The sequence below is a fragment of the Haplochromis burtoni genome, unplaced genomic scaffold (assembly GCF_018398535.1).
Source record: "Haplochromis burtoni strain Fernald_Lab_line unplaced genomic scaffold, NCSU_Asbu1 Contig_3, whole genome shotgun sequence".
Taxonomy (NCBI): Eukaryota; Metazoa; Chordata; class Actinopteri; order Cichliformes; family Cichlidae; genus Haplochromis; species Haplochromis burtoni.
In genome coordinates this window covers 4,386,374-4,411,298 of record NW_024582364.1, presented here as the reverse complement: position 1 = coordinate 4,411,298, position 24,925 = coordinate 4,386,374, and the positions used below count along the sequence as shown (strand labels likewise).

The window sequence follows — 24,925 nt, the reverse complement described above, 5'->3', positions numbered from 1 at the left end:
TTTAAAGTGTTTTTTATCTGTTTGTGGGTGACAATAAACCTTGCTTGTTACAAATTTGAAAGAAACTCAACACAGACCCTTACCAGTGATCAGTACTGACATTATTCTAAATTTAAACTCTGGGGAAGGAATTGCTGTTTTGGCATCATTCCTCTTTGCCTCCACATACATTTGTATATATAGTTTTACTACATCCAGGCCACATGTAAAGAAGAAACTTCACAGCCAGCACATATCCCTTGTGCTCTTAAAAGACTAAAGTTAGGTCCATAGTTTGTTAGACAAAGACACTTTTTGTAGTCTTCTGTCTGTACACTATCACAGTGGATTTTACATCTGACTTAAAGGTTCAAGACATTTAACAAAAATTTCATTAACTATTTACTGTACGAGTTACAGACATTTTTATACATAATGCCTCATTTTCAGAGGCTCGAGACTAGTTGGACAAACTAACAATTTTAAATATAAAGACACTGATTCTTGTAAAAACTCTTGGATTGCTTCTGCAGCATTCTTTGGATCATTGTTTGCATCGTGACGCTCACTCCACTCAGTTTACCCTGCTGAACCTGAGCAGAGTATAGCCCTGCACGCAATTCATCCTGCTAATTCTGTCAGTAATCACACTTTGTGGCGCATACCATGCCCATATTATAACATCGGCTCCATGTTATTATATGGGCACGATTATGGGCTTTTTCTTTTACTTAGCATTGTTCTGGTACAAGTTAATCTTGGTTTACGTGACTAAAGAATCTTTTGGCGCTTTAAAATGTTTTGTTGTTACACTCTGTTCTTGAATCCATGAATGTGTTTCTTGATTATAAACTTCAACAATAATACAGCATTACACATATGGGCAGGGATAGATAGCTCAGTAGGTAGAGTGGTGGCCCCATGATCGGAAGGTCGGGGGTTCGACTCCACTGAACGGCTACCCTGAGGTTCTCCTGAGCAGGGTACCGTCCCTACACACTGCTCCCTGGGCGCTGCATTGATGGCTGCCCACTGCTTCACTGGGTGAATGGGTTAAATGCAGAGGAACTATTTCCCTATGGGGACTAACACACACACACACACACAGCAATTTCCTAGAGAGTGTTCTTAACTTAGTAAGATGTTGTGAAGTTGTTTTTCTTAATCATAGAAATAATTTTGTCATCATCCACATTAGTTTTGCAATCACTCAGTCCTTTTGGTGTTGCTGAGCTGGTCATCCCATTCCTTATGTTTAATAATGAACCAGGTTATTGATTTGAAACACATTTTGGCATCTCTATAAGCTGCAAACAGAGAGATGCCAAACTGTGTTTCATTGTTCTTACATCAGTGACAATAAAGATTTATTCTATTCTATTGGCCTCCCCTAAAATTGATTTATTGTCCTTTTTAGCCTTATGATAGCCTTCTTCACTTGCACTAACATCTCTGAGTCTCATATTTTAAATTACAGCAAAAAGCTTTAAAATATAATCTCAAAACGTTTAATCAAGTTTGGATATTATGTCCTGTTCACTTATCATGACAGAACACGGGAACAGGCCTCACCTGGCTATGAAACTGCTTGTCAATCCATTGTCCAATTACTTTTAAGCCTCTGAAAATGGGTGACTATAGAGAATGCCTGTAATTAAACAGTGAATGCAAAACGTTTGTAAAAACTCCTTTAATTAAAGCGGGAAATATGCAGCTTGATTTTGATTGATTGATTTAAAATCCACTGCTGTGGTGTATAGAGGAAACACCAAAAAATTGTTCTTTTGTTCAAAAAATTAGGGATTGCAGCTGTATGTGCTGACATATTCTTTTGTAATAATAAACAATAGCAATCAGTATTCCGAACAATGGGCTTGTTTGCTGATCACATCACAAAGGACATAAAATTAATATCGCCTTAAAGTTGTGTTTACATCACTACACATATATATTAGGCCATATTGGAAGTCTACTGAAGAAATTAACAGTCTCACAACTTCCTAGAATACATTTGCACTTTAAGATTATGTTAGTAATGATCGCCCCAGATAATCACATCTCTACCATGTTCATATTATCACTTTGTCTGCAGCAACACCTCTGTGAATGAGCCATCTTTAATGAGCTTTAATGCTATTATGGATTACTTTACTTTTGTACATAAACTTGCGTTTTACACGATTTTCACAAATGATGTTTTTTAAGGACACGAAATTCTGCTTGTTAAAATGCTGTTCATTATAGCAGATTAGTTTCAAGGTTGCTGTAATTCGACTTTCAGCCTGTAGATGACAAACAAGACATGCTCGGCTGCAATCCGAAGAGCAGCAGCATAGTAGACAGATTTAAGCTAACGCTAGCTACAATAACATTTTCTTTTCACCCCAATTTGGGGTGTTGTCATTCGTTGGTTTTTTAACGTATTCGAGGCTGGCTTCACTGGCCAAACATGCAGAAATATGAAAAGCTTGAAAAAATCGGGGAGGGTAAGTTTCAGACTTTCGTTTTGGTTAATTTCGCAAGGTTGATATTAGTTAGCCTAGCATGCTAATGTAGCATTCATGCAGGTCGAAGGCTAAAGTTAGCTAATCTGTAAGCAATATGTATTCGTTGATGTATGCCCCAGTTAACCACATGGAAACATTGCGAGTTTTTACTCGCACTAGTATGTGCTAGTAACAGTGCCAGTCCGAAGAGCTCTGCCTTCCAATTTTACTATATTAACGCTAGCTAACGGTGGGCATGTAGCGAGCTAATATTAGGACCCCTTAGCTGGTGCCCATTCATCGGGATATGTGGTTTAAATAAATTTTGTCTGCTCCATAGGTACGTATGGGACCGTTTTTAAGGCAAAAAACAGGGAAACCCATGAAATTGTGGCTTTGAAAAGGGTCAGGTTGGACGACGACGACGAGGTTTGTTCTTTATAAAATGATATGAGAGTCACAGTGTTTGTTAGCTAGTGGTTAGCAGGCTAGTACTAAATGGAAGCTGTTTGTTTTGTTTTATTAAATTTTTAAAATAATCTTTTAGGGGGTGCCTAGTTCTGCTCTGAGAGAAATTTGTCTTCTGAAGGAACTGAAACATAAAAACATTGTCAGGTAAGTCTGACAGAAGAGCTGAATGCCTCCAGTTTGCATGTAACCCTGATGTCAACAAACACCAACAGAATATTATTTTGCCTTTTTTAGACTACATGACGTTTTGCACAGTGACAAGAAGTTAACCTTGGTTTTTGAATACTGTGATCAGGTGAGTTGGTCACCACTAAAACGCACTATATCTTAATATGTACCTTCTGAGGCTAATATGTCTCTCTTCTCTGCTGCAGGATTTGAAGAAGTATTTCGACAGCTGCAACGGGGATCTAGATCCTGAAACTGTGAAGGTGAGACATAAACATGAAGAGCATTTAAACTATGTAAACCTGACTGCTTAAAAACCTGTTTTTTGCTTAAAATTTCAAATTAACTCCATATTGTTGATGCTGTTTGTTTTCCTGTACAGTCATTCATGTACCAGCTGTTGAAAGGCCTTGCATTCTGTCACAGTCGAAATGTTCTTCATAGAGATCTGAAGCCGCAGAATCTCCTCATCAACAGAGTGAGTGTTTAGGTGCATTTGGACTTGATGGCTGATAAACATTCATTGCTGTGTGGACTCCATCAGTATACTATTTCTTTAAAGTGAAAACTAAGTGAGATGGACACTGGTTTTCTTTGTGAAAACAAGCACCACTGAGTTTATCATTGAGATTCTGTGTAATATCCTTTGTTTTGAAGTTCATTCATTTGAGCACTGCAGCTTACTAGTGTCTTAGTTTACCACGTGTGATACAGAGATTGCATTCACGGGGCGACGATGAAATGATAATATACATAATATAATTCAAAAGCAGTGGGATTTAGAATAAATTTTAAAAAAACAAAGGTTTTTATATTGCCGTATTAACGTCAAAATTTTGTTAGATTGACTCAGGGAGGTGATAATGTGGATACAGACATGTATCCATTCATATGCTTTGATAATTATAGTAAGAATTGTTTATCTGTCTGTAGAACGGAGAGCTGAAGCTGGCTGACTTTGGTTTGGCTCGAGCTTTTGGAATTCCTGTGAGGTGTTACTCAGCAGAGGTAGGTTATACATCATTAATGCAGAAGGTAATAACAGCTCACTGCTTTAAACTAAAGACATATGACCAGTGTTAAAAGCATAATTTTTGGCACCTGCTGTGTCTAAAGAGAGGACAACTTATTTTTAATGTTGTGTAAACTAATGGTGTAAGAATACTTTAAAGCTGGCTTTCCAAGAAGTATTGGTATCCAAAAGGTTAACAATCTTATGATGAAACATACTATCTCAGTTTTTAAAACAAAACCACTCTTCCTGAGTAAAATGAAAGCTTCCAGCTTTGTTTGAGAAGTGCACTGACCTAATTACCTTAAGATCTAAATATAAAAGGGAGCCAGAATATAGCACAGTATTTACATCTAACCAGTAGATTCCCTTCAACTTTTTCAGTGTTTTATTTCGTTTTTAAAATGTGCTTTCTTTGCAGTCTCTCATGTGCACACAGTTAAAGTCGTCAAGTTGTTTCTTTTATCTTCAAATTAATTTGTTTAATTAATGATGAAATGGAGTGACGAATGTCTCAGCATGTGGGTGTTTGATTTTTGTTATTGCTAAAGCTTTGAGAGAAATGACGGGCGAGGCTTACCTAAAAACCTGGCAAACGATTCTCATGGAGATTTTGACCCAGGTTGACGCTGCTGATCTGAAAATGTAATAAACAGAAAATCTAGAGGAGACCTGAGTTTGAAGCATTGAGATTTTAAAATATCATTTACATTTAAGAGGATGTATTGCTCTGTGGCTTCCACAGTTGCTTCATGTTACATCGACATATTATATAATATACATAGTACGAGCAGCTTAAACGTAGTATAGGGTTTTTTGTTTTTTTTTAAGTTTTTACTTTATCCACAATATTATTCAGCTAACCCTTATAAAAGCCAGTTTTATCATATTTAGAAGCAAGGTCTTAACAACACTGTACTTTTTTCATTTGTCGTAGTTGAAAAACTTGAAATCCTTTTCTAGCTGGAAGCTCTACAAGTATAAGTTTTGTAAAAAGAAAAGTTAGTAGTTGTTTTGTAGCAGGTAGTCATGTTTAGTAATTTGCACAACAATTACTAAGGTGAACTTTTGCACTTTTTAAACTGAAGCATAGTCACTTGCAGTCAGCCCACACATTTGCTCTGAAAAGTGGAATTTTTCTATAATTGCATTTGATTTTCGTTTTTTTGTCCTTTTTACTCCTGCGGTGCCCTCCAGGCGACTCATTTTCATAAGTCCTTGGAAAAATTAGTGTGTGACACAGCAGCAGCTTTTTAAAATGCCAACAAGTTGTGGTGGAAAGCAGAGGGAGATTTAAATATGCCATTCAGTATTAGTAACAGTGTTGCCAAAGTAATTTCTTTGTGAAACACACCAAATGTAAAACCCACCTCAGAGAGCCATCATTATGCCCAACATTTATTTTAAGATTAGTCTGGTTGTGATAATATATTTTGTTTTGATTTGTTTTTAGGTGGTGACATTGTGGTATCGGCCTCCGGACGTGCTGTTTGGAGCCAAACTTTACTCTACCTCTATCGACATGTGGTCTGCTGGATGCATATTTGCAGGTCTGTGTGTGTGGTTTGTGGAATCAAATGAGGGTAAAATTAAACAAGTAATCCAATAATTTGGTGCTGGGTGGTAAGACCACAAATGTATCTCTTTTTAGGATTCTGGTAGTTTCATATTATTTTACAGTATTATTAATATTTAAAGTATTACTTTTAAAGGTTCCAGTTCAGGTCACAGTGTGAGCAGGTGACCATAAGATACAAAGTTAAAAACAGCAGCCTGGATTCAACTCCAACCCAAAGGCCTTTGAAGTCTATGCAGAAATAGTGTCATTGTCCTTCGTACATATAAATAAACAGAATGTTTATATTGTACAATAAGAGGCTAATATGGATGGCTTGTTTTTTCCATTCATAAATAAAAATCAATATTTTAATAAGATAAAAATATCTTTACTTTACTATGTAAAGTAAAACTCTTACTTTATCAATAAAGTAACAAAATAATTGATGTAATACTATATACAAGTAATAAATGTGCAAACAAAGATTTAAGTTAAAGAGTTGCCGCTTGTCCCTGCTCTCTCCCCCTGCTTTCTTGTCTAGTCTTCTTTAAAGTCACTCAACATTTAAGTAAACAGTCATATTGTGTAGTGGTTGAGGCCAGCATCTTTAAAGGATAGTTAGTTGTTTTTTGTGTTCATGTTTTGAATGGTAACTTAATTTGATGCCATTTATTTAATTTTTTTTCCAGAGCTGGCTAATGCTGGAAGGCCTTTATTCCCCGGGAATGATGTGGATGACCAGTTGAAAAGAATTTTCAGATATCCTTTCCATGCTAATGTAGTACCTACTGACGATATACAGTTTGGTATGTGGGTCTCTGGTTTGTTCGGGCAAAACTACTCATATTTAAATTATTTATGAACAGCAAGTCTTAAAAGTAATGTTAAAAGTTTGTCTTTAACTGCTCTGTACATTGTTGGGAACACCAACTGAAGAACAGTGGCCAACAATGACAAAACTCCCAGATTACAAGGTAGTTTTTTTGATGTCATTTCTTTTGTAAAACTTCAAGTGCATTGAGCTTTTACTGAATTGTTTTTATTCTTTACAAACTCTTTTTCTTCCTTTAGCCATATCCCATGTATCCTGCCACCACCTCACTGGTCAATGTGGTCCCTAAATTAAGTAGCACAGGACGGGATCTACTTCAGGTACTCTAAAACAAATTTGCGCAATATTTGAGTAGCTACAGTAAAATAATGGAAATCTGTTATTGTAGCTGGGTTATTCCATCTAAAATCATTGTGGGCCTTCTGCTCAGTCACCTCCGGTTTGCTGAAAAACTTTAGACAACTTTTAGTAAAGGTTTACTTGATAATTTTCAGATTGGTGTTTTGTGTGTGTGTGTTTTTTCGTTGTTGTTTTATTTTTTCCACCCCAATTTTGAAAAATGATTGGTCCAATTCTAGCATGTTTTTTTTTTTTTTTCACATGTTGAAATATGTTGCAATATTTGGACGTGAATATGTTAACAAAAAAATGCAAAATGATATATATAAATATTGCAATTCTTACAATGGTCATCATGAGGATAGCATGATCCCTGTTTGCCTGTTGCAGTCACGGCTAGGTTAGAGGGTAAGGGTCTTGTATCAGACTACCCTAACCACATTGTTCCATGTGGACACAGCAACTTGGCCTTGCAAGGCTCCTCACATGAAATGAGCTATTAATCCCTTCTTTATCACTCCTAATTATGCTGCTATATTAATTTCTATGAACAAAATCTTTTGCAATTATAGTTTATGCATTTTTTTATTGCCTCTTAGTACATTTTAAACTAAATCTGACTCCTTCATGGCAATGTGCATGCCTGCAAAGTGGGTTGCGAAAATGCAAAAAATAAGCCTATATTTAACAAAATTATTTTCTCAGTTATAATTAGAGTACCCCCTGGAAACCCCAGAATTTTTTGTATTTAGATTAGACTGTCTAGTGACATTTTTGTGGTGTAACTTGTCACATTTGCTCGATGACAAAATTGGTTTATTTTTGTGACAAAAGAATTTCATGTTTATTTTCCATTACTGTGAAAAACATCTACATAACATTAAAAAATTGTCACTCAATGTCTTTTGCAATAATATATTTTTTAGTATATGCTCAAATATGATACCTTTTATTTTAATTTTGACTAGCAAATATTCAATAATTTGTTTTTATAGTAAAGGAGGCCAGTGAAAATTTTAAACTATTTGATAGTTTTTAGATATGTTAAAATGGCCTTGGATTCCAAAGTGTTGGGGGAAAAATGCAGGAAGTGGGTAGGCAGAATATTTAAAAAGAATAAATAAATAAAAAATGAAAAAAAAAGAAGCAAAAAATGTTTAAAAAATGTGATGATTTGAGATGGATTAACCCAGCTAAAAGTTTTGCTGTAGGAAATCTGATACTGCTAATCACTAATTTAAAATCTATCCTTTGATCTCACCCAGAACCTGTTGAAATGTAATCCTGTCCAGAGGATCTCTGCAGAAGAGGCCTTACAGCATCCTTACTTTGCTGATTTCTGCCCACCATAAATGCTTAACTGCCTCTCGATAAACGTCAGCTGCCAGAATCAACCATCCCCGCTCTCTTTTGGGACTTCAGGAAAAATTCAAAACAAGGCAAATCCCTCACTGGATTTTCAAACACTCCCCCTGCTATTCATTCTGTTGTGCCTCTGTGAGGAACAAAGTCCTAGTGTCACTGCAAGGATTTATTAGCTTCTTTTAAGTTGAAAGCCTATTTTTAATTTGGCACATACACACTTTCCAGTTAATTGGCACAAATGTGGGACGACGTTGGACCGCATAAACCTTATACGTGTGAAAGCGGTATATCATAATTAAAAATGGCCCTTAGAATCTGTGGTAATCTCATTTGGTGAATTCACTTTGAATAACTACAATTTTAGTGCAGTACAGTAGCCCCTAAAAAGCCTTTGTAAATATATTGTTTCTATTATGTTTTTGTTTTCAAAGCAGATTTGAAGTCTTATCATTTGTAGAGGTTTTGATGCCAGTTCCAATATTTATATCTGAAAGTTTACAATATGTGATGGTATATTGACCACCTGAATCTGGTTATTAAAACATATGGCTGAGACGTGTGGACAGACTAATTTAATGGTGGCGTTCTAAATGATCTCATACTCTTATGTGGCATGTCTGTACAGCTGTTTACCTATTAGCCATCATATATACATTTACTGATTTAATATTTTTAACACATTCCAGAGGCCACTGATGCTACAGAGCTTCCGTTTACGATTAGACTGCATTAATAGATTTGTGGGCTTTAGAGTCATGCTATTCATTTGAAAATGATTAAGGCATAAGTCAATGTTTTTGTAACACAAGCTTTCAAAAAGCTTCCGTGGGGGCTTCCTGAATATTAATATGTCATTTGGTAATAATCAAAGGGAAATGGGAATTCCCCCCAGTTAAAAGCTAAATTTAATTACCTTAATCACTCTTTTTACTCATTAGGTAATGCTAGCTGTTAATCAGACTTAACTGTAAGTGTATCTGTTGAATAAATGAGCCTTTTTTCCTACAGCTAGTACCAAATTAAAAACTGACTGGCAACAATGTAGAAAACAGTGAGACAATTAGAGACCGTTTTGATTACTTGGGCTGTACGCACTTTTGTGTTTTCTGATATTTTACATACCAACGCTAAAACTCATTTTCCAATTACCTATTACAAGATTTTTGGATAGCACGAGAGGCTAACTGATCATTTCTGTTTCTCAGGCTTTTATTTTCTCATTTTGTATTTATCTTTTGTGCACTTTGTGATAGTTTTATTTCCGATTGTTTAGTTGTCGTTACCTTAAAATACGTTGAACACTGACAGCCAGGATTATACCAATTAACAGTAAATGGGCTAATATATATGTGTTAATGACTAGTGGACCATTGTTGAACATTTTTATTTGTTTTTTACATTTCTATCACCATGACACTAACACTTTTCTCAAATGCTTTTCTAACAGTTGTTAAAAATGGAAAAACAAACCCAGATAATCTGCTGATAATCTGTATTTTTGCGTAATAACTGTTTTTGCACCATTAGCTGTTTCCATTTCAGTTACTTAATAACATGGTTAACAGCTCGCAGTATTATTTTGCTTATGATTGTTACAGAGCTTCTAGTCATCCCATAGAAATCATCCATAATGAGCTGTGTTTGAAGTAGCTGTCATAATAGGAAAGGGGCTCATTTTCTTTTCGCTGATGTAAAACAAAAAAATTGATGCATGTATTTATTAATGATGGAATATCCACTTTTTAATTATTTTTTTTTTAAAATGTAGCACACTTTCATTTAGTACAAAAACTCTTTGAATGATCTGAGTATGCTCCAGTCTATTGTGTTTTGCAGGCTCTTTTTAGGATTTTCAAATGTTTGAAGGTTATGTGGGTGTGTGGATTAAGTTATAATGAAAAAAACAAAACATGTTTTCACTCATCCACTTGTATTGACAGAACATTTGCAGAACATTTACCATTTAAACGGCTTAAAATTGAATTTGAGCGATGAGTGGATTTTGCACTTTGTCTAGTCTCTGCTTTTGCTGGTAGACTGTGGGGCAAATGTTTTATGTATATTTCAGCTGATAAGACTCAGTATTCAGTAAAGTCAACATAAATACAAGTTTGCTTTGATTTAAAATGAATTTCCTGCTTGATTATTCAGTAATTTGGGGGGGGAGGAGCATGTCATTTTGTGCACAGTTATTGACAGAGTGATCCTATAGCAGTGCACACCTTAGATGAGAAGACGTTACAATCATCTATAATGAAAATCACTGGACAGTAGAACTAAATACAAGTTATTCAGTGCTGTATACTTCTCATGTTCTTCTGCTGCCACGCTTCTAATATATAGTCCAATAAATTTTGGAGGCAAATATGAAAGAACTCCAGCCTATATCAAAACCACACATTAATAATGCAATACTGCATTATACAATAAAATAATATTTTGCATAATCAGTGGCACTTAAGGTAAATTTGGTTATAATGCTGATGTTCGTAAAGGTTGAAATACATTTTGCAGTTTGTTTTCTACATCTCTTTATGTCTCACCTTGTACATCACTGAGGTTTAAAAAGAGTGCAATTCCACCATCCAGACACACGAATAATTATTATTATTACTCTGCAAATAATTGTGATTGATTTCACACACAATGGACAGGAGTGTGGGTATAATAATTATACAGTAAGGTCCATAATTTCTTGGACAAACATAATTTTTGTAGTTTTGCCTCTTCACACTGTCACAGCGGCGTCTAAATCAATCAATAAAGGCTCTCAGCTTTAATTCAAGTTGTTTTTTAAAGTTTTGTGTGAACTGTTTACGAATTACAGCTATTCTTATACACAGTCCCCATTTTTAGAGGGTGAAAATTAATTGGACAGTTGACCGACGAGCTGTTTCTTTGCCAGGTGAGGCCTGTTCACCTGTTATTTAAAGACAAAGGAAGCAAACATGATATCAGTAGTTAATTTAAAGTTTTGTATCGTAGGTTACTGTAATTGTAAATCTGAAGCTCAAGTGAAGGACATCATCATTAGGCTGAAAAACAAACCTTTCAGAGAGACCAAATCAACAGTTAGCTATGTTCTTAAAACGAATGATTGGATTGGCCAAGAACTGGCCATGTTTTACAACAAGGGTACAAACCATTGGTTACACTCAAGAACCAGAAGGCTAGATTAGACTTTGCCAGAAAACCACTAGAGCCTGCACAGTTCCAGAAAACAACCTTTAGTCACTTAAATCCAAGGTTAACTTGAACGTGAGATCTGATCTCAACCTAAGGGAGCATCCTTTTCAGTTATGAAATACAAAGAATGCAGAGAGATGCACAAACTGAAGATGGCTACAGTAAATAAATGGCACAGACTAGACTTCAGGCAGTGACCGAATCCAAATGAGTTTCATCTAAGTGCTAAAAACAATCATTAAAATGATGATAGTTTGTGCAATTACTGATATCCTATGAAAAAACTAGGGTCTAAAAATGGCTGTAATTTCTCAACAGCTAATGTAAAACTTTTGTTGCAGAGAAAGTCTGCACTTCAATCACATATTATAACAGTTAATGGGGAAACTTTCTCTAAAACCCCTTGAATTAAAACTGGAAACTTCTATTGTGTGATTTAAAATGCACTGTGATAGAGTACAGAGGCAAAACAACTACTATCATATTACCACTAGTGGTAAAAAAACAAACAAACCCTCCTTTGCAGTATTTATTCTCCTTTGTTACCTGTTTAGAATATTCTGTTGTGCTTTAGCTTCACTGTAGACTTTATCAGGTTTATTTAAGCTGGATGTTACATTTTTTTGCTGGCACATAACATCCTCTGTAAGTACTGTTTAAAAAGCAAACAAACATCCAATACAGTTTTATTTAAAACGGACTACGTTACACATAGTTAAGTGTGTTAACTATTTAATGTACAGCTTAGAGTTAAAATCACATATCTACAATAAAATGCACATATAGCATATAGAGCCAGATGAAACAACTTCTTGTTCTCCAGGTGTGTGTATGTGTGTGTGTGTCTCTATGTGTGTGTTGGCACAGGAAAATCTTTGTTACCTGTAAGAACCTGTCTTAAAGGCACATTTTAGTTTGATTTCAAGCCACACAGTTTAATCAAGCCACAAAAACTATTCTTCTGTGTATTGCACAGTCCCAAGCCTGGTTAGAGGAGGATTCTTACATCATAATGTAATCATAATATCCAGGACATTGTAGTGCAGGATGTGGAGAACACTGTTTTGATTCATCTGACTCCAAAGAAAATACACTTTGAACAGTACAAAGTGAATAGCATAGCTAATATTACATTAATAGATCAGAGATAATAGGAATACACATGCAAGGAAGAAAATGGGTGATGTGCTGTAAATTATTAGGATAAAATCAATCAAATTCAGGTATTTGGTGGCAGAAATATATAGTGAACTTTTTTTTCTACTTGGCCGTAACTATGCTGTAAATATCCATGAAAGATTAGTTAATGAGAATAAATAGTTAAGGAATATTTTCTGCCAGCTCAGATACACTCTACTGCTTCTTTGACTGGTAGTAAGGCAGGGGGTGGGGCGAGAGAGAGGTAAAGCCTTCATATCTCCACAGTTTGCGGTAATGTTGGGTCACTTGTAGCCCAGCAGCATCACACACACACTCAAAATCATCATGGCAATACAGCATCAGAGGAGGACCATTGTGTAACATGAATTGGCATCTGCGTCTCTTATTGAGTTCATGATGGTTTATTTGTCATATCATACATCATTGTTGCAGGCGGCAGCTGCTCGGTTTACATCCATCGTAACTGTTTCATACATCACAAACTGATAATTTGGATCCTCAATCAATCTTTTTCTGGTCAGTTTGCTAACAGTGCTGTCTGATTCAGTGCATTTATTGCTCGTAACACAATGCCACTGACTAACCCTTTTTTTCTTAGTGTCTGCTTCCTGAAAGGCAAAAGTTCCATTTGGATTAAGTCCTTCCACAAGGTGCTCTCTGGCTCCGCTTAAATTACCAGTCTTGTTCCTGATAACGCCGGAGCTGTGAGCACACCACATAACAGTGTGTGTAGTTAAATCTAGAGCCACAAAAGGTAGTTACAACGATAGACGCCCAGTCATTGGCTTTCCAGTGATGGCTGATTTCCAAGGGTTTGTGCTTCACATCAACAGTCATCTAATACACAGACAACAGAGTAATAAAGCTACAGAGTTATGAACACCACTCACTTGACTGGCGTTATACATGAAAGTTTCACGAAAAAAAAGGTTCCCAGTATTTATAGTACCTACAAATCATAACCGAAATATTTAAATAACACGCTCTGTGTTTTTTAAACGAGAAAGGAAGTAGACTGACACGAAGGTTCGAAGAAAAGTTGTGTACATGAGGAGTAAGATGAGTAAATATAGAGTTTATTATACTTGATCATTTATACATCACAAACTGTTATTTGTGACTTATTACATATTCTGTAATCATAATAATAATAATAATAATAATCGTAATAATAATAGGTTACAATGGTAAAATTTTACAATGCATTTCTAATATAAATCAACTGAATGGGGCTGAGGTGCAGTGAGTTGTAGATGTATTGAGGCAAAGTCTCTTGTACCTAATAAAGTCTGCCATCCATGTTGTACTCAAAGACACTTGACGGTCCACCTAGATAGAAAGTCCAAATTCCTTGTGGTGTAAGAACGGATGAAGAAAGATTTTTTTTTTGTATTTTAAATTTATATATCTATATTTATATGTATATATGACATGTTTCACATGAGCAATGTAGAATTTCTTCATGGCATTTGATTGTGGGTATTTACAAATTTCTGTCAAGTTTAGGAATGTCACCAGCAAGCCTTTTAAACTCACAGCATTTTCAATAGAGAATAGATTACTATCACAGGGGATTGTGCTGATGAATCTTTAAGACATTGTGATGAAAACAACTGAACTATTAGGAAAGGCAAAAGAAATTCAGATTGTTTCTGTTGGAGCGAATTCAACTGAAAACAGGGCCAGCTTTTATGGGGACAATTTCTGCAGCAACTATATAAAGAAATGGAAATATGACTGAAAATGAAATATAACAGTACAATCAACTGCCTTTTTTTGCCTTCTGACTTCATTTTTTTTACCCTCACTGTCTTAAAAAAAGCCTAAAGTCAACAAAACCATGTAATTCAGGAGTCTTAAAACAGCATATATACAAATCATCAAGTTCCTCTCGTGTTTCAAAGGTGGGTAAGCACACATGTCTAATTAAAGACAATTTAAAGCCCCATAGTAGCAAAAGGCAACATTCAACACTAGTCTAGTGTTTTAATTCATGTCAACAATCAGCTCATTAAAAGTGGAGCAGATGTCTAAAAGGCTCTTCCGTTAAAACGTGACTGCTATAAGGTCACTCAATACAGCATTGGTTAGATGCTGGAGGCATAACACTGATAAACGCTGCTACACATACAAATCCACATGCGTTTGTTGTTGCTTTTTTTTATAACTAGACTGATTGATGTACATCAATACTAGCACAGCAATACCACATGACTCATCGCAACACAGTTCAGATTCCTCTTTTTGAACACGTTTATCCTCACGTATTGTATACTCGATAACATAAACAAATCTACTGAATGAAACATGAGTAAATTAACATGGATGCCTTGACATGGCAGTTAAACCTGAGTTGTGTTTTGGAAGTGGTCTCTTTTGTTTCTGATGATAGTATTCTATTTCTATTCAGGCATTGATAAACTGTACTACGCATTTTGTGAGCATACACTCAAGAGCCTTTCTCTGTTAAAATGATTTCACAGTTTGCTGTCAAGTACCCAGATGTTCCACCCCATCCCCAACCCCTGCTTTATGTTGTCAACAAGCAAACTCCTCAAAGTTGCCTATAGTCGGGTGACGAGGTAACATGTTCGGCGTGAATCCGAGACTGTCCGAGTGACTCCGGAGGGTGTCACAGGTGCTCTGCAAGAAACAGAGAGGAGGGGAGCAGGGGAGACGAGTTCAACCGGGTTAAGGGAGGAGCGATGCAGGGAGCGATGATGATGCCGATGATGGAGGAAATAAATGAGCCGCAGGTAAAAAGAGAGCAGCCAATACAATCGTAGAGGGATGCAGAGGGGAGAAAAAACAAACAATGTAACAAGGAGAAATTGATCAAAAACAGGAAAAAATGGGGGAATGATTGTGAATGAAAGGATAATGAATGACAGAAACATATGTGCACAATGATGAGGCAAAGAGTACAACAGATTCAGGGGTTTCGACATCAGCCACATTGCATATGTTTCATATGTAATGAGAAGATAAATTGAGGGGGTAAGATGATGGGGTAAGATGAATGAAAGGAGGGAGAAGAGAAAGAAAACAGCAGATTTTTAGTCCTGGTTTTACACTAGCATGTGTAATTCTGATAGTTATGCAAGTAGTAACATCCACATATGTCTGCATTTTTTGTCATGTACAAAGGCCCTTATTCAGCAGATAACTGCAGATATGTGGATAACAAACACCGGTAGTCCCATCGACAAAGAACCTTCTATCTTTGTGCAAACTCACTGCATGCAGGCCTGCGATAACATCACAAAGTAATGCATCTAGTGATGTTATTTGGCTCGGACCTTCCAATGCATTGCCTCTAAATAGACCTTAGTGCTGCAGGGAAACAAATAGATCTCATGTTGTTCAGAGTTTTTGTGCAATTCAGTAAATATGTGATATGCTTTCACAGGAGTACACTTTATCCTACGAGGAGAAAAAAAGCATCATTATTCAGTGGAAGGAACAAGTTTTGCAGAGAATAAGAGCTTTATGCACTTGGAGAATCCAACCAACTTCAGCCTTCTGTCGGCCCAGCACCCTTCTGTCAAAGCAGACAACAACTAACCTGTTCTTACACGGCGACAGATATTAAAAGTGCTCGCTACGGCTGGATAATCACACCTCTCTTTTGTTGACTGCCAACCAAATCATTTGTAACCATGGAGAAAATGATGAATGTGATGATCTCAAGTATGTATGAAAGAGAGGGACAGCATGGGAGGGAGCATCTATTATCAATGGGATGTGCTACCTGGGGGCATGATTAGGCGTGACACCAGGGCTGGTTGGGTTCTCTGGAAACTCCTGGAATAGACATGATGAAAAGAAAGATGGGTGAGGGTGACTGAAATGAAAATAAAATACAATGTAAATGCTATCAGTTAAACTCCCAAGGGAACACGGTGATATCATTAAAGCACTGAAGGAAGATGATCGTTCAAAATGAAATATGAGGGGGTTTCTTAATGAGCAGGGAAGGCTAAAGTCAGTGTCACCCAGAAGGGTGTCTCTTGAACAATTAAAGCACTTCATTAACAGATTGTCTGAGTGGAGATGTGACAGTGAACTAGTTGAAAAAATATAATTAAATGTGAGAAAAAAGAAGTACAGAGGATGGTTTATTGTAACGAGGTGAACATATGACATGAATGGAGCAGAGTGCAGAAGAGAAAACACTATAAAAGCTTGAGTGCAGCCCACTAAATGAAAGCTTTCTTTCCTGCTGTTTTAGTATTTTTCTTAATAAAAAAACGACTAAACTGATTGATATTTTTGTTTAAAATCTATAAACTTCCACTTTTGTAAAAGACATTAAACATATTTTTGATCGTTTCCTCTACAACAGCTAACAAACTCAATACTGACCCAAGCATGCAAGAGCACAGCCCTCATGCAGAAACAAAACCACAACTTTCAAACAGATTTGAAGACAGAATTGGCCACAACTTATTTTGCATGCTGTCTTTTTACCTCTAATAATGTATGACAGAGAGCACAGCTTTCATTTCCAGCATGAAGCCAAGGAATGCAAATTGGCAGATTGAATAAACTCAGGGACAAAAGGCAATTTCTGCACTTAACAAAAATCTGCTTAAATGCTTTTCATTATGACAGCACCAGAAAAGAAGAGATGTTGCAGGTAGGTATTTATCTGATTTCATTAGCTAAAATACATAAACGACAGGTCCCTACCGTAACTAGGTAGTGTTTTTAGATGTTTTATATAATCGTTTTTAAGGGGCTGTTTTAAAAATTCCATTATCTAGGAAACCTGTTGAGCTAGCTCCTTCAAATTCTTTTAGTGCAACTACCTCTGTGAAGGTCGACTCTGCAGTGTAGCTCAAGTTAACAGAAAGATAGATCCTTTATAATATTTGGATGCCCAATCTCTGACTGCATATTTTGAGGCCTGTAAAAACATTGTTTTGCAGGTAGGGGACAGATATTTTAGTTATGGCTTCTCTCATATACAGACAGAGCACATAAGATTATGCAGCACAGTCCAAATCAGATAAAGGGTTCCACACATATTAAAGCTTAAACATGGAAAAAACGCAATTTCACCAAAATTCATTGTAATATTTCCAAGACATGAACCAAAATCAGCCTCACATCTGGAAAACTGTAGTTTCTACCAGTCTCCGAAACTGCTGTCACAGATCAGGCATCCAGATATTTTAGGGACTTCAAGCGCCCATCACTCAAGTTTACCTGAGCTACAGCCCTGAGATTCCACATTGAAAGTATCTGATATTTGCCTTAAAAATATCGAAGAACCTAGCTCAAGTAGCTTTATAGATAATGGAATTCTAAATATAAAGAAAAAATGATGATACTAAAAAAATGTACACTATTTATACTCTTATACCAAGCTCTATTTTCAGTGAACGTTGAGTTTGAGAAAATGTGGATTTTTAAAAAATATTTTTGGCTGCAAGCAGAAATATATCCGGTCAGCTAAAGTAGAAAGGTTGATACATTACATTTACTACTACTTTTGATTGTATATACTTTTCAGACAAGTTAATTTAACACGCAGTTCTCCTAAAGACTTCAACAATTTACTATAAGGCCTGAAGAAGCTTCCTGGCTATCAAAGAGGTAAAACTTAAACCAGTCCTGAGGTGTGCACTACAAAGTGAGACCCATGGCTTAGGGAGCTATGTCGAGCTAAAAGTCAGAGTTTTCTATGTCAAGTAGCTTTTTTTTTTACCTGCCTAAATCACCGTGGTAACATGGATAACAGCAGATTCTGAGTTTTCTTGGTTTAAAATATTTAGGCTGGCTGAGGAGCGTGTTTTAAGTGAACCGCATCTGCTGGTAAAATATATTTCATATGTGCAACTTGTTTAGCTAACATCACAAATGAAAGTGTAAAGTTGCTGCAATGCAAACTGTGCATCCCTTTGTCACTTGAATTTCCATGTTGCTGAAAGAGAAATAACGTTTTACAGGTGATCCTAATCTGCTGCTAAATCTCGTTTACAATGCTGGAACTGCAGCTGCAACACACCAAGAATACCTGTTCAGTCAATAAAGTTAATTTCACTTTGATCTATTGACAAACTAAAGCACTGAAGTCTCCTTTATTAGGCGATGGGACAGAAACCTTTAATGTTTAAACGTGTCTAGTTTAAAGCTTCAGAGCTCTAATGTGCTGCGGTCGCATTAGAAACAAACAGCAGCTGTTTATTTCAGTGGTAAAATGTTTATTTTATTGCTTTGTGCGTTAAATCACCAGTTTAACGATTTTCTGCAGCATTAGTCTTTTGTCTTATTTGCGACAGTGTTGCATTTTACTGTTATATTTTTATGTTCTTTATAGATATTTACCACTATATTATCATCATCATCATCTATTAACATCTCTGACAGGAGTAGGCAGCACTCATAGGGGTCATTTTGTGTGCACAAAGACTCGCTTGCCGTGTCAAACACCCCTTTTTATTTGAGGACACACAGAATGGTGCAGAATGCTCAGGTTAACAGAGAAAGCTGATAATCACTGGCGTTTTAAGTTCTGTCAAGCCAGCAAACACAAAGAAAGCTGGACTTTGTTGTATTTATACCTCTACCTTTTTAAAACTCTTTCAGAGTGGCATTACGCACAATATGATCAATAAAATCTATTTATAGCTTGACAGAAGGTATTTAGCACTTGTCAAATGCACTGATATTTTCACAGCGAGTGTTGGGAAGTAGTAAAGTACATGCAGTTAAACTACGTTATGCAATAATTTGTTGATTCAAGAATTTTGTTTAGATAAATATGAAAACCACCCACTATTTGCATGGGTGTGACTGTAGTGATTAAAATCTATCTTTCTATATGTTATAAGCCTTGATTTAACATTATGTCCTGAACAACAGCTCATTGCTAATCCTAAAACGATGTGTGTATGTTATTAATCATTTCCTAACTTGCATAACAGGAGGAGTGGAGATGCCTCTGGATGCAGCGTGCTAAACCACAGGGTTTGATGAAAATGCTGTTATTTAGGGCATGACTGAAACGCCTCGCAGTACTACAGTTTCCATTGCTTTGTTTTTACCATGTTAATGAAATCTCTTTAGAATTTTGGTGGTAAAACCCGGATAACAATAACAGCTCTGTAATAGTACAAAAGAGGGTGACGCTGAGAAGCTACTATATAGTGTGGAAATACTGAAAATCGGGTTAGTGTGTGGGATAAAATGAGATAACCTCTGACAATAAACAGAGTTTATGAGTCATGAATAAAATCCAATAGAAACCAGGTCAAACTCTTTACTTCTACTTCTCCATGCACTGAGATTTAAGCGTACTAAGTGGCAAAACACTTGGGGAAAAAGCTTAAAAAGAAAAGGGGCACAAAGTCAATTTGTTCTTTTGGAATACTTATGTGCATCCCAGATTTTTTGTCATTACACGGAATAATTTATGCTGCTTCTCATCATGTAAAGAAAGTACTGTATGCGTCTAATACTACTCTAATTATGCATTCCCACTGTGCAGTAAAAATATGTGCGTATGATTAATGATTGTGTTTTCTAGAAAAATATTTTGTTTCTGCAGGGCTAATTGAAACTAATGATGGCATAATGCCTTTGCTTTCTCTCTGGTGCTGTTCATTAAAAGCATTTCAAGTGTGAGCAGATATTTTGATGTTGCTGTGACCATTGTTCCTGAGCTTATTTTGTACATCACATTCACTTCACTCAATCAAGCGTATTCTTAGGGACTAAAAAATTACCAGGTTGTCGCTCTGACAGCGCTGTGGCCGTTTCTTGCGAATGAAGTAACCCAAAAGCTTATCTTTAAACACCTAAAAAACATCAGAAAAGCATTATTTACAGATTCACACATCCAATAGTTTGCTTTCTTGGGGAGTGAAGAGGATCAATACTGAGGCTGACAGCATCTATAAAGATGAAGCATCGTATCTTGCACAAAAAAATTGCATAAAAGCTTGAAGTCTAAGATGTTTAGGTTAAGAATACTTTTGGGTATATTTTGAGTAGAATTATTTCCAATTTAACATTTTAACCCATACATACTGTTCACATCACATATGATGTGTTTCTGATAAACAAACATTTTATGTCTTTTCCTAAAGAGACCAAAATACACCAAAATGAAAATATCTTTTATACTGTTTTACATTTGTGTTTCGGGTCAAATCTGACCAGAATCTCTGCAGTTTAACTACATTTATTACATTATCCATGTTTGTAGTATCGTAACCTTACATTTGCTTGCCTTGAAGCAATTGTCGTTGTGACCTGGTGCTATATAAATAAAACTGAACTGAATTAAATCGAATCTACTGAGTTGGATCCACCAGCATGGGTCAAATATAGGAAAATGGTTGTTTTAGAAACCTGTGAAATTGTACATGACATTTCTTTGTGTGCACTGGTGACAGAGTTCAATGGGAATCTTGTCACTGTCATGAGAATTGTCTGTGTTTCTACAACATATACTGGAGAACCCAGAGAGACGGGTTCTTGCTGGTCTCTGAGGGAATCCTGAAGGTCTCTGAACAGTCATGGGGGAATTTCAAAGTAGTAAATAGTAAAACTGCACCGGAGTGACAATATATTGGAACAGCAGTCATACAGGGGTCAGAGTGTGCCCTAACACAGACATTAAATCTGTAAAAGAGTGGATGTGGTTAGCACTGTCACCTCACAACAAGAAGATTGTTGTGAGGTGAGATTGTCTGTGGACTGTTGGATTTTAAATAGATCTGTAGTTTGTTATAAACACTTATTATGAGACCATTCTTGACCCAGACCATACTGTGCAGGCAGCTAATATGAACAGCATGTAGAGGTTAAGTAGCAGACACTTTATGCTTTATGCTAAGCTCTCCAGACTCCACAAGAAAGCCATAAGTTCTCTACTACTGAATTAAAAAAGGTAAAGGTTACTAAAAATGAATTTAATGTGATCTAAAAACAGAAGAATTCATTTAGTTATTGCTTAGAAATCTTTAACAAAGATCATGACTTTACCTCATATAGGTAGTCAAATATTTCTAGAATTGTAAGAACACTGGCTCCAATAAATAGCCCCATCTGGCCTCCAATGTCACCTACAGAGGGAGAGATTAACAGATACGGGTAATTAAACAATGGTGCGTGAAACCATTCCCCCTTGCTGTCACATTGAATTCTGTATCTCTTTGAGGAATCTGAGCGTAATTGTCAAAACTGTCCAACCAGCCCCAACTTCACAAACGCAGCTGCCCTTGCAAGAGCATCAGATTATGAAAACATGCTCAGCCTGTTTCACGAGTTCAAAGAGGGAACCTCAAAGCACCAGGGATGAACACAATATGCGAAATATGCGGCGGGGGGGGGGGGGATGCCCGCCGAGGGTGCTGATTCTGAGGTCAGATTTATTTATTTATTTTTTTCTCACAGTAAATATGAAACTGCAAGAATCTTACCGAGAAGTCCAGCAATTTCATAGGCCTTCTTCTGCTCAATCTTCTCATAATTCAGAGCTTCAAAGAAGATGTCCAACACCAGAATATTTTCTCTGGAGAGAGGACACACACGAGCACATCCATCAGATTTCCCCCAGGGCCATTTTCCCAACAGAACGAATGATAACTCACATCTCCTGCGTAACTATCATTCATTATTGTTACATTGAAGGTGAACGATGGAGACTTAGACCATGCTATACCACAGTACATCCATCCATCAACAGGAAAAGGAAAAAGAGGCCTTTATCTAAATAACTAGCTAATAATACTTACCCAATATATTGCTCAGTTTTGTTGAATTTCTTAGCCAGATATTTAGCAGATGCCTTACTGGGGATCTTAACCATGGACAGCTCCTTGCCATAGCGAGTCATGTTGCAGGGGGTCTGACAGACACAGTAATTGTTGTCTTTCTCTACCAAAAAGTCTGTGGATGATCAAAGTCATTTCAATTCATATTTCATTCATATTGCGATCACAATCAAACAAACCTGTATCCAGAGGCCCTGCTAAAAATATCCCACACAACCCACAACAGAGCTACATTCGCTGCCATCGTTCACTTTCCATGAAAGCAAATAATGACTGAAGCCATAAAACAGAGGAAGGGGGGAAAAAACTCAGCAGGATTTATTTGATATCAGCGAAGCACAGACACATCACAAATCTTCCTAATGGGATTTTTAAACAATGATTTTTACTTTATTGCTTTTGTTTCAGCACAATCTGGAATTAAAGTAATTTGAAGTTAAGGTTCACACAAGTAGTATCTACAGGATACAACAAGCTTGTGGCACCGCTGTTAATGCAAATACCTCACACTAATATTTTACACTTAATCCAATAAAAAAAAAAGTGTGTGCGCTCACCTAAAGCTGGATCAGCACAATCTTTGTACTGCTCAGGTGTGCAAACGGCTGTGTTTCCTGTTTGAACCAACATAAAAGTGAAAATGATTACTTATTTATAAATGCAACACGAGGGCACAGAGATTTATGGGGTTTTTTATTGGTCAAGTAACTCTCAGTTCATACCCGGCATGTGAACCATCCTGCAGTTACAGTTCTCCAGAAGGTACCGTGTTTCACAGTCGATGCGACATGCAGTGATGCTGTACGTGGAGAAGTAATCAGAGTCTATGGGAGTAGACTTGCAATCTCCCCAAGGTGGTGGGAGGTACTGAAGCTGAAAGAGTGAGCAGCACATGTTTTGCCCTCAGTGTATCAGCACACAGGATTACATCAAATACCATAATGCAAGCCCGGTGTAGCAGAATTTCAAAAAGGGAGACAACAAGCTGACAGAACCCAACACAAATGTCTTAAACATAAAAAAAGAAAAGAAAATACAGAAGCACTTGAATGAAAATGTGCACTCAGACAATACTGGCATAAAACGTCCAGTCGGAACAACATCATCGCTCATGTGTAGCAGCAAGCAGACATCATGCATAACGTTACTGATGCAGGTCTAGGCCCCGGTAGAAAGCAGAGTACCATGGGGATAGAGACAAGCTTACGAGAAATCTGTAAAATATGTAGATACAGACAGGACACCACAATCAATGGACAAATTTTACAACCTTGAGAACGGAACTGAAAACAATCAACGGTTTACTGGAGGATTCATTGAATTTAAAAGACAACATACGGAGCTTTTTTTAAAAGAAAAAATCTTATGGTAATAAGTAGTATATAACGGTAGGTTAACCTAAATGAATAATCCAGTCAATGAAAGCTTTCTAAAGAGGTTTTACTGTTGATTAACAACCTATATTTCCTCATTGATGCCCGTGAGAGTTTATTACACAACTACCCTGAATATCCCTATGAATTTAGCAATCAGGAGGAGATGTAGTGTACACTCAGTTTGCGGTCTCATTAGTGGTAGAACTCTCATTATAAGGTGAGAGCAGGTCATTACATTTATGAATAACTCTGAGAATTCTAAATGAATCCATTAGGGAAGAATATTAAACAAGTGAATTTTAAGGACCCAATTCACACTTAACATTAGACCTCGCCATCCGTCTTGGAGCTGCAGCAGCGTGCCCCATTTTGTGTGAGATCTGCTTCGACGTTAAAGGGACTTCCTCTGTGGTGTGCTGCACAGCGTGGCCTCTAACCACCAACAAGACTTCCAGCCCCCCTTTTAAGTGTCTTGTTTTCTGCCTGCTACTTATTTTCATGACAAAAATAAGCCAATTATTTATGAAGGGCGGCGATGCTTGGGTAGTTGCGCATTCAGCCGCTAACTGCAGTGGGGAGCAAGCCAACAATCTCTGCCAAAGGCTTCTTCTTGGGAAATTTCTCAGAGAAATTACACCTCCATTGTCACATTAAGGTTCACTGTAATTCCCAATCATTTCCACCAGCTCTAACCAGGTGCTAACTCTGACAGTGTAACTGTCATTTAGCCAATACAAAGTGACAGAGATAGAGTGCGATTCGCAAAAGAAGTGGATTTAAACTGGCAAACATGATTAAGCCTTTATTGAACTCCATTTCTAGCCCACAGACTCTCATAAGTGGAGATACACTGGAGATAAAACCCCCAATATAATCAAGACTATAAACTCATGCCAGAGTTCTCATGGGTAATAAAACCTAATGAATCACATTGTCTGGTCCCTGGAGATGAGATTAAGCAGAGGTCCAGTGGATCACCCCGATAACACATATAAGCAAAAACAAAATGCTTACAAAAGCAGATGTGGATGTGAAAGGGTAAAGCCAAACAACAGCTCTGATAAAGACACAGATTTGGATGAATGGCTCAAAGAAATAAAACACCTTTCCAGCTCTTTGCTGGTGAGGACAGAGAGCAGAGATGGCAACAAGGACAGACTGCAGATGCTGTTACATATCGTTGCTTCAGCCACACAGAGGAGGG

At 36.8% G+C, this 24,925-nt stretch overlaps 2 protein-coding genes across 2 annotated transcripts in view; one reads left to right on the top strand and one right to left on the bottom strand.

Moving 5' to 3' along the window:
* Positions 1-2,148: 2,148 nt before the first annotated feature.
* cdk5 (cyclin-dependent kinase 5) lies at positions 2,149-8,769 on the top strand. The gene is made up of 12 exons (XM_005912587.3): positions 2,149-2,465; positions 2,806-2,894; positions 3,013-3,080; positions 3,171-3,231; positions 3,311-3,367; positions 3,487-3,582; positions 4,038-4,112; positions 5,570-5,666; positions 6,364-6,433; positions 6,588-6,648; positions 6,746-6,826; positions 8,111-8,769. The coding sequence occupies exons 1-12, from the start codon at positions 2,429-2,431 to the stop codon at positions 8,195-8,197; spliced, it is 879 nt and encodes a 292-aa protein (XP_005912649.1). The 5' UTR covers positions 2,149-2,428; the 3' UTR covers positions 8,198-8,769.
* A 2,336-nt stretch (positions 8,770-11,105) lies between these two features.
* asic1c (acid-sensing (proton-gated) ion channel 1c) overlaps positions 11,106-24,925 on the bottom strand; it is a 42,556-nt gene continuing 28,736 nt past the window's right edge. Inside the window, exons 5-12 of the mRNA XM_005912590.2 lie at positions 23,068-23,218; positions 22,903-22,959; positions 22,307-22,460; positions 21,992-22,083; positions 21,555-21,634; positions 20,291-20,362; positions 16,309-16,361; positions 11,106-15,200 (exon numbers count right to left, since the gene is read on the bottom strand). Coding sequence (XP_005912652.2) covers positions 15,122-15,200; positions 16,309-16,361; positions 20,291-20,362; positions 21,555-21,634; positions 21,992-22,083; positions 22,307-22,460; positions 22,903-22,959; positions 23,068-23,218 — 738 coding nt within the window. The 3' untranslated portion in view covers positions 11,106-15,121. The remainder of the gene's footprint in view (positions 15,201-16,308; positions 16,362-20,290; positions 20,363-21,554; positions 21,635-21,991; positions 22,084-22,306; positions 22,461-22,902; positions 22,960-23,067; positions 23,219-24,925) is intronic.

Bases quoted from the DNA above. Each gene is read 5' to 3' on its own strand.
- cdk5 (XM_005912587.3), top strand. From the start codon at position 2,429: ATGCAGAAATATGAAAAGCTTGAAAAAATCGGGGAGG. The intron at 2,895-3,012 runs GTTTGTTCTTTA...ATAATCTTTTAG, and splicing joins GGTTGGACGACGACGACGAG to GGGGTGCCTAGTTCTGCTCT. The intron at 5,667-6,363 runs GTCTGTGTGTGT...TTTTTTTTCCAG, and splicing joins TGCTGGATGCATATTTGCAG to AGCTGGCTAATGCTGGAAGG.